The 10,203-nt window shown below is 41.2% G+C and overlaps 1 protein-coding gene and 1 long non-coding RNA gene across 2 annotated transcripts in view; both read left to right on the top strand.

The window, feature by feature from the left end:
• LOC123501273 overlaps positions 1–10,203 on the top strand; it is a 25,978-nt gene that overhangs the window by 2,611 nt on the left and 13,164 nt on the right. The gene's annotated exons all lie outside the window — the stretch shown is intronic.
• The window catches only part of LOC123501269 (lysine-specific histone demethylase 1A-like), a 19,743-nt gene continuing 10,089 nt past the window's right edge, over positions 550–10,203 (top strand). The window contains 14 exon segments of the mRNA XM_045250027.1: positions 550–753; positions 2,792–2,803; positions 3,329–3,574; positions 4,126–4,287; positions 5,033–5,091; positions 5,093–5,147; positions 5,761–5,937; positions 6,658–6,800; positions 7,217–7,307; positions 7,428–7,562; positions 7,851–8,073; positions 8,434–8,586; positions 8,841–8,992; positions 9,254–9,335. Coding sequence (XP_045105962.1) covers positions 643–753; positions 2,792–2,803; positions 3,329–3,574; positions 4,126–4,287; positions 5,033–5,091; positions 5,093–5,147; positions 5,761–5,937; positions 6,658–6,800; positions 7,217–7,307; positions 7,428–7,562; positions 7,851–8,073; positions 8,434–8,586; positions 8,841–8,992; positions 9,254–9,335 — 1,801 coding nt within the window. The 5' untranslated portion in view covers positions 550–642.

The following is a 10,203-nucleotide window of genomic DNA, read 5'->3' as shown; positions in this document are numbered from 1 at the left end:
TCCCCGCCTCATGCTACACTTGATGTCTTCAACCTTACGTCTTTCGCTCAGCCGTTGGTTCTTGTTCGCTCTTTGCTATAGTTATGCAATTTATGCCGAGTCTTGTTATCTATTTACTAACGCTAATTAAAAGTAACTAGAAGCTTTAATACGCGTTTTCTATATAGGTTACTTATATTTACCTATTAGCTTACTGCTTTACCGTACTATGGTAAATTGGTGTGTTATGTAATCAAAATTTTCATCTATTCTACAGCTTTTGACACAGAAATTCAAGGATAATTGCTGATGGAAATATATCATGCGACATTAGATTAAAAAAAGTGATAGAATATAACTTAATACTATATAAAACCCATTATTTATCCGAGAACGACATACGCCGAACATAATTAATTATCAAATCACAATTTACAAGCAACAAGTACAACATAAATCACTTAAAATAGCATGATAGAAATAAATAACTAATAAAATAACGAAGAATGAGAAAATGAAAATATCATAACAACACTGGATTTTAGCCGAGATCGAGGTAGTGTCGAACCCGCCGTCGCCAAGCTGGAGCGTCTGTCAACATCATCCTCTGAGGGGCGGTCCAAAAAAGTCAGCATAATAGGACCCCCATTTCGCCGCTCCGCAATGGAGAACAAGGAGACCACCAGCATCAAACGGCCGGCGGACACCACGGAGGAGGAGGACGTGCGGAAAGGCAAGAAAAAGCGTGGCAAAGTCTGGAACCCCGAAGTGAAGGTTTGTTTTGGTTCATGTGTTTTTGTTTATTTTCGCTATTCCCGTCTTTCCTTAAGGGTGAAGTGGTTAGCAATGGTAACTTAAGGTCCCGTGGAATTGCGTTAGCCTGTGGTATGTTTGTGTGTTGCTTATCAATCAGTATTTTTTGTCTAAAACTGTAATGTCTGTCCTGCGTATCTCTCCGAGGGATGGTTTCTGTGTTCCGCATTTCATTGTAATATTTTTGGTGTTATTAATTTTTTTCTTTATTCTTTCTTCCAGTGTGTGTTTTTGGTAATGTTTTCAATCTCATTTTATTGATTTACATATTCATTTCCATCATTATATCTTGTTTATATTGATATTCTTAATTCTCTGGTTTCTTGTGTTTTTTTGCAGCCTTGTGTGTTTTTTTTTTTATTCCTTTGTTGATTTTGTATTTTTTTTTTTATGTCTAAGGTAATATTAACTTTGTTCACTTTCCTTTCTGCTTCCAGTCCTTCAAACTACAGGCCTATAAGTCTATCCTCTGTCTGTTCTAAAACTCTTGAAAGGCTCATTACCTCTCTACTTTATGGTTACCTGGACAGTAATAACCTGCTCTCTGTATCTCAATTTGGTTTTCATTCTGGATTTTCTGTTTCTGATCAACTTCTCCTTACCTATGATTATGTTAGTTTTCATCTTGACCAAGGCTTGGATGTGGATGTTCTACTTTTTTATTACAGCAAGGTCTTTGATGTTGTAAGCCACCATGTCTTATTATCAGAATTATTTCAAATTGGTATCAGAAATCCACTGCTTGGCTGGATCTGTGATTTTCTTACTAGTCGGAAAATGAAAGTTGTTGTTCATCACTCCTCTAGTCATGTATCTGATGTTCCTTGTGGTGTTCCCCAGGGCTCAGTCCTTGGTCCCTTATTGTTTCTGATCTATATTGACCATGTCACTGCTCATCTTAATTGCAAATCAGTTTTATTTGCTGATGATCTCAAACTGTACCTTGGTGTTCCATCAAAGAAATCAAATGCTTGTGATGCTATTATGTCTTTACAAAATGATGTCTCGTTGCTATACCAAATAAGTCTATTTTGGGGTCTTTCCTTTTCCATAAACAAATGTGCTTGTGTATTCTCAAGACACATTCCAGCTCCTTACCATGTCTACCTCATAGGAAATCACCCCATCCCTCACAAAGATTCTGTTAGAGACCTTGATATTCTAGTTGACTCAACACTGAAATTCCACCATCACATCCGTGAAATTTGCTGCAAAGCTAATGGTGTTGCCAGCAACATTTTTTGAGGCACCTTTTGCAGATCACCTTCTTTCATGTATCAGATTTTTGTCACACATTGACTTTAGTAGTGTTGTTAGGATTACTGGCTTCCTGGGTGATGTATGCATGCTGGAGTCTGTTCAGAGGAGGTGGACTAAAAAGGTTGAAGGTTTTAGTGACCTACCATACTCAGAAAGATTATCTAGACTGAAATTGTTTTCTATTAATGGTAGATTACTGAGAGCTGATTTGATTCAAGTATGGAAGATTTTGAGTGGTCTGAGTCCTCAACTAAATGGTCTATTTTCTATAGCCACTTTGAGTAGAACAAGAGGCCACAGTTTGAAGATCTTAGTGCCTCATCATTCCACTGACGTTAGAAGTCGTTTCTTCTCATTATGGGTCATCAACATCTGGAATTCTCTTCCTGAAATAGTTGTGTCAGCTCAATTTCTCCAGTCCTTCAAACATTTGCTTGAACAATTCCTGGGTCATCGTCTTTATGAGTATTGTTATGTGAGTTATGTTCTGCATCTAAAACTAGCCAACTGTCCTGCAGTCCTCTAGCGGTACACTAGTAGTTTTGGTTGGAAGATGCAGAAGAGACTGATGAGGGATCAAGACCCTCATCATGGTAAGAAATCTTGGTAAGAAGGGTTTAAACATAATCAAATTACAAGAGTGCTATGAAAGTCATTTTTATTGGTAACTAATGATAAAGATGCAAGATAAAACAGCAGTACTTCAGTAACATTGTGTTCTCTCTCTCTCTCTCTTCAGAACTGGCCAAAGGTACAGACTTGCATCTGACATGTTTGAGGCTCAGTGGTGGTGGTGGTAATGGCTGAGTGGATGAGGCATTTGATGAGTGGTACTTTTGAGGTGGCAGGTTTGATAAGAATGTATACAAATGGTCTAATATCATGGAGACCTTCCTTTATTTTGAGTGATATAAGAATGATTATAGATATAGTAACCATTATGTAACATTATGTACGTGTGATACACCATTATTGCTTATATAAGACTAACCCCTTCAGTACTGGGATGCCTTTTTACCATGAGTTTTGGGTATGATTAGACAATTTCATTTACACTAGCAAGGTTCTATGGAGGTCAGAAGGTTAATGGTCCAGAATCTTCACTATTTCAATCCTCACATGGGATTCTGAAGCTGTATAAAATCACCTAATAGTAAACTGAATAAATATGAAGATGTGTCATGGTACTGAAGAGGTTAAGTTATGTCTGTTGTAATATGGATAAAAGAAAGTAATTGTACCTGCAAAAACTTAGTGACATGATGCTTCCTCTTAGGTGGAGAATGAGGAGGAGGAGGCTGGAAATGAGACCAAGGAGGAGCCCAAGACAGAGAAGACAGAGAAGGAGGAGGAGACGGCTGAGGCAGAGCAGGACGACCCCACAGTGGGACTCGAGGGTTCAGCATTCCAGAGTCGCATGCCAGCCGACAAACTGACCACGCTGGAGGGCTCTCTCTTCTCGGACATCGTTAAGAGCTCTCCGCACACTCACCGCCTCTTCCTCCACATCAGGAACAGGATAGTAAGTCTACTGGCAACTCCACTGGTCTCCTTCCTTAAATATTACTCTATATATCCTTTAATTTGCTCATTTTTTGCAGTTTTTTTTTTCACTTCTCAGTATTTTCACTCTCCTTAACTGGTTGTTCATTTTTCCTTATGTATCTCCACTATTTGCTATCTTATTCATCGTTCTTTTCTATTGTGCTTTATTCTTATCCCTCATTTTTCTACTGTTCTACTATTTTTCTATTATTTATCTCTTTTATTTTCTAATGCTCTTTCCATCATTCACTGTCTATTTCATCTCTCTATGCTTTGTTTCCTTTTGGTCTTTATTCTATTTCTTGCACATTCTACCACTCACTATCTCAAGAATCTCCCTTTCATTTGTTTTTGTCACTTATTCCTATTTCTTTTACTTTCCATCACTCGCTGTCTAATTTATATCTTTTTTTTTATCTCCTGTTGCTCTTTATTCTCATTTCTCACACTTACTATCAAATTCATCTCTCTCTCCTTTATCTCCTGTTCCTCCTTGCACTCATCTAATCATGTTCCTCCTCCAAACAGTTGCAGATGTGGCTGGAGTCTCCCCTGCAGGAGCTGACCTACGAGGGGATCATGTCTGGTCTGGAGGCACCGTTCAACTCCGAGGGCGTCTTGTGTGCCCGCATCCACGCCTACCTGGAGCGCCATGGCTACATTAACTTTGGCATCTTCAAGCGGGTGAAGGTGAGGCTGCTGTGTTCCATAGTTTGTTGGGAGGCAGGAGGAAGGCTGGCAGTGCTGGTGGATATTTTGGATCATGTATATCTTGGTTTAGACATTTGTGCTCCTTAGGGTTGTATTTCTTAAACTCTTGTGTTACACCTCCAGTATTTTTAAATGCCTCTAGTTTGTTGCATGGGTTTCTAAGGGGAGTTTTAGAGTTCTTGGGACAGATTGATAAACAGGACAAATACTCTTGACAACCTGGCTGGAAGTAACTGTGGCCTTTCAAAAATAGTCATGTTGAGGCAGCAAAGTGTTTCTGATTACAGGTGTTCAAATTATTGTTATTTAATAGGTGATTCATTAAGGTAACCATGGATATCTGATGACTATTTGTGGAGTCTTGGATAATACATATCTTTGTATAGAAATGATTTGTTCCCTTTAAAACTATCATGATTAAGTAATTGGTTTGTTAATTTAACCATGAATTTCTAGTTTATCCCTTTCAGTGCAAATTTAAATGTTTATTCAGGTGATTTATTGAGATTTTTTGCTGATAAATGTAAAATCAGTATAAGGGAGAGCAATGTGTAGATCTGTTAAATTCTTAAATCTTTTGGTTAGCTCTCTGAAACCTGCTTGGGAATTGGCATCTGAGTGGACCTTTTTGTTTAGTCAATTTGTTGCCCCTTGCAATAGAAAAATAATAACAATAATCTTCATTCACTCAAGAATTGAAGGTTAACTTGTCTTTGTGTTTCAGTCGCTGCCGCAGAAGAAGTACGGCAATGTGATAGTGATCGGTGCCGGCATTGCAGGACTGGGCCGCTCAGCAACTTAACTCCTTTGGCTTTGAGGTCATCGTGCTGGAGGCCAGGGTGGGTGCTGGTGCTGTGTGTGTGGAGGGAAGGGCTGATCATATCACAGAATATAAGAGTTCATTTAGGTGGTGGTGGTGTCTGTATGGAAAGAAAGGGCTGTACTGATCATATCACGGTTTATTAGAGTACATGTGGGTGGTGGTGGTGCCTCTCTGTAGGGAAGAGGTTTTACTAATCTTATCATGGTTTAATAGTACATTTTGACCATATATTGTAAGAGATTCACTGAGTAATTTGTAATGCTTTGCCTCGCAGACATGTACAAAGGGAAAAAGAATACATGATTGAATAATACCAAGAGATTTAGCTTCATTGATGTGAATAGTATAGATGCTTAGAATGTGTTTCATGTTCAGAAAGTATATACTAGGAATATCAATAACTATTACTTAGCCTATACATGCTTGAATAATACCAAGAGATTTAGTTTCCTAGATGTGAATAGTGTTGGTGCTTAGAAATTAGAATACATCACATGTTAAAAGTATATACTAGGAATATCACTAATTATAAGACTGAGGGTAACCAAAGATACAAAGTCACAAAGATAAAAGCCTGACTGAAATCTTGAGCACCACAACAAGGCCAGTACACTAAGGTAACCCCACAGGACCGTGTAGGGGGAAGGATTGCCACATTCCGCAAGGGTCCATACATCGCTGACCTTGGAGCCATGGTGGTGACGGGCCTCGGGGGGAACCCAGTCAATGTGCTATCCAAACAAATCAACATGGAACTGGTGCGCATCAAGCAGAAATGTCCGCTGTATGAATCCAATGGTAACACGGTGAGTAATGTTCCCTTCACTCACCCCCTTCACTCACTCCACTTCATTTTGTGCTCGTGTGCTGCTGAAAATAGGTGAACCAGCTCCCTGTACCCACACACCCTGCAGCACGCCTCATAGCTTCCTACTACGTCCCATGCACACCTCATACTTCCCCACTCGTCCCTTAATTCTTCACACACACCCCACAACACACTCCCTTCCTTCCCTGGCTCCTCCTAAGGGATTCATTGGTCTTGGCTGGGAAACTCAGATGCAGGAGTACTTTCTATTCTGGCTGTGCTCATGTGTCTATGTTTGTTCTTGGGAAGGGGTGCAGTTGAAGCCTAAGGAAATGTGCACCTTTGTATGTGTTTCCCTCTATCACCATTACTCTTCACTCTTACTGTGTTGCTTTCCATTAATCAAATTTCTGCTTTCTGGTTACTTTCCTTCCATTACTTCTTTCACCACCTGTTTTTTCATTCACACACTAAGGGTTTTAGGTAAGAGCAACGAGTAAAACAAAAAGATGGCAATAAAAAGGAAAAGAGAACCACTGAAAACTACCAAAAACAATGTCCAGAGTTACAAGATATCATGAAATACAACTCTGGTGAAAAAAAAAGAAGCAAAAAGATGACAATGAAAGGTAAAACAGAACCACTGAGAACTGCCAAAAAGACTGTCCAGAATCACAAGGTGTCGTGAAACACAACTCTAGCCAGAAGATTCCCTCAGGTGCGGAAGGACAAGGACGAGATGGTGGAGCGAGAGTTCAACCGTCTGCTGGAGGCCACAAGCTTCCTCTCCCACCAGCTGGACTTCAACTACATTGACAACCGTCCCATCAGCCTTGGCGAGGGACTGGAGTGGGTCATCAAGTGAGTCTCTATACTATGCTACATCCTTCCCTCATGTAGTTGTACCTCTGCTGTGCTCCATTCTTTCCTCATTTTGTCCCACCCCTGGTGTCATTCATTCTTTCCTCACCTTTAGTTGTACCCCTGCTGTGCTTCATTCTTTCCTCAAACAGTCTTACCATTTCTGTGCTTCATTCTTTCCTCACGCTCTAGTCCTACTGCTGCTGTCCTTCATCCATTCCTCTAGTCTTAAGATCACATAGAAACATCAATTATAGTGTGCATTCTTCCTTCTTTTCTTTTTTTTGACACAGTAAGAATATCTGTTGTAAAAAACTTGCTTGCCACTATGTATGTATTTTGATTGGGCCAGAGATTAACTGTTACTTCAAAGCCATGTGTTTCTCCTGGACTCACACCTGCTCTTGTTGTTACAGCCTGCAGGAGAAGCATGTCAAGGAGAAGCAGGTGACACACTGGAAGACTGTTGTTAAGCTGCAGGAGAAGCTCAAGACAGTTCTCAATAAGGTATACTGTATGCTCTTATTGATTTCTTCTGCAACTTTTCTTCATTTACAGTAAAGCATCTGGACAGTTTAATTCCCTACATAATATTGTAAATCTTTACTCCCTACTGCCTCCCTAAAGCTGCTGACCATGCACGAGAAGATAGCCGTGCTGCACAAGGAACACGGCCAGCTCACTGAGAAGCGCAACTCGAGGAACATCACCAATGAGTTTGTGTACCGTGTCAAGCTGCGTGAACTCCAGAATGCATGCAAGGTGTGTGGTGAGGAGTGGGAAGGTTTGTGTGTATGTTATTGATGCACTGATGGATTGCCTATATTACTTTTTTCTTTCTTTACTTTTTTTGCTTTTTCTCTTCTCAATCCCTGGGAATAGGAGTATTTGAAATGAGAAGAGTAATAAAACCCATCCCCCATAACAAAAATTTGGGTCTTACTATTGTGTCATTGTACCTGTCTCTGTGTGTAGGAAAGTTGCTGGGTGTGTACAGAACCATCCAGAAGCACTGCATGACTGAAGTATTGGCATTTGTCTCCCTGGCAGGAGTGGGACCAACTGGTGGAGCAGCAGCGGGAGATTGAGGACAAGCTGCAGGAGTTGGAGGCCTCGTCCCCCAGTGATGTGTACCTCTCCTCCCGGGACCGCCAGATCCTTGACTGGCACTTTGCTAACCTGGAGTTTGCCAACGCCACACCCCTGAGCAATCTCTCCCTCAAGCACTGGGACCAAGATGATGACTTTGAGTTCTCCGGGAGTCATCTTACAGGTAGCCACAGCCTGACGCCTTGTGACCAATGGTGGATGGTAGTTTTTTTCTATGTAAGAGGGGATAACTGGCCAGGGTCAACAAAAAATTATTAAACAAAAAGACCCACTAAGATGTGAGTCCCCGAACAAGATTGAAAGAGTCAGCTGAAAGAATGGGATAAACATCTTGAAAGCTCCCTCTTAACTGAGTCATGCTGGAGCTTCAGGGAGATCATCCTGTAACTGTACTAGCCACCAGTGGTCATGTGAATAGTGTGTGGTGGAAGCAGGGATTGTGTGGCCAAAGTTTGATAGTAGAGTAGGTGGTACAGGTTGTTGCTTAAGATATTAACCAGCCTGTTGTTTTTCTTTGTTACAGTGAGGAATGGTTACTCCTGTGTGCCAGTTGGCCTCAGTGAAGGTCTTGACATTCGCCTTAACACAGCTGTTCGCAAGATCACCTACACCAATAATGGGGCAGAAGTCACTGTGTCCAATGCTCGCAACCACTCCAGCCCTGCCACCATCAAGGGTGAGCTGCACACTGTGGGATTGTAGAATATCAACCTGTCTTTTGCTTCATTGGTTAATATGACACTTACAGCTTGTCTCTTCTAAATTACAGATGAAAAGAAGCTTCCCATGTTTAAGATGCACTGAGACCAAATTAGTCTTAATGAGTCCAAAATCTTTTAATGGGGCATCCAAAATTACTTTACATAAATTTTACTGCATATAATGCAAGTTTCCAGATGTTATTGTGTCCAATGTGTCCTTCCATGGCAGCTGACGCAGTGTTGTGCACGCTGCCCCTTGGAGTCCTGAAGCAGTCCATCGGCACCAACCCCAGCGCACCAAACACTGTCTCCTTCAACCCGCCACTGCCACAGTGGAAGGCGGACGCCATCACCAGGCTTGGCTTTGGTAATCTCAACAAGGTGAGTGTCAGGAAGCAGTGTTGGCAGGTGTTTGGCAGTGTTGCTTATGTGGTTGTTATGTGTGTGCATGTGTGCTGAAAGGAATTTTGGTCATTGAGTATTGAAAGTGAAAGGGTAGATTCATTTCCTCTGAACTGATGTTGGCAATGTGACTTCAGATGTCTGTGGTTGGTATTTATGCATGATCTAACAGAAAGGAGTATGATCTTCACCACAAAACATGCACATACTAGATGGTACTAACCCAGGACTTCCATGCAGGTGGTGTTGTGTTTTGACCGGGTGTTTTGGGATCCAAACTCCAACCTGTTTGGCCACGTTGGCTCCACCACAGTGAGCAGAGGTAAGCCCCACACCAGCACTCATGGTCTTTGTAGTGTCAGGACACTGAGGGCCAAGGCATTGCACTCTAATAATGTATGCTTGATGAAGTGATGTTCCTACCTATATTTCTTACAAAACTCACATTTTTTTTTTTTTTTTTTTTTTTCTCTCTCCCCATGGCAATTGTCATTGGCTAAAGTTGCCTTTGATGTATGTCATACGTAGACCTGCCTACCTCCTCCTCCTCTCAGTTCTTCATCCCCACCCCATGCTTCTTACTCCTTAAATGTCCCCGCCCTCTCTCTCTCTCTCTCTCTCTCTCTCTCTCTCTCTCTCTCTCTCTCTCTCTCTCTCTCTCTCTCTCTCTCTCTCTCTCTCTCTCTCTCTCTCTCTCTCTCTCTCTCTCTCTCTGTGTGTGTGTGTGTGTGTGTGTGTGTGTGTGTGTGAAACATTACAGAGGGAGCTATAGCCAGTGACAGCTACAATTAAAAAAGGATGACGGATATAAGTGTGAAAACTGCTTCCTCAAGTAGGATGTCACTATACATACATGCATATTTTTCACCATGTTTGTTTGTTCCTCTAATCCATAAGAGAGAGAGAGAGAGAGAGAGAGAGAGAGAGAGAGAGAGAGAGAGAGAGAGAGAGAGAGAGAGAGAAAGGGGGGGAAGAGTGGCTGAAGACAGAGGAAAGAGCTTTTATGTTTTGTTTCACATAGAGCATTCACTTGTTTCTGTATCTCTGAATAGTTATTGTCTTCCCTGTTATGATATTATAGCTAAGTAATACTAGAATGGCAGATTATATAATATTTTTATTTTGACAATGTTATACATGTGTTGATTAACCACCTGTAAAATGAGAGACAAGGCAACACACACACACAC

This window comes from Portunus trituberculatus, chromosome 9, assembly GCF_017591435.1.
Source record: "Portunus trituberculatus isolate SZX2019 chromosome 9, ASM1759143v1, whole genome shotgun sequence".
NCBI lineage: Eukaryota > Metazoa > Arthropoda > Malacostraca > Decapoda > Portunidae > Portunus > Portunus trituberculatus.
The sequence above is the reverse complement of the archived record's forward strand: the minus strand, read 5'-3'. Positions and strand labels throughout refer to the sequence as shown.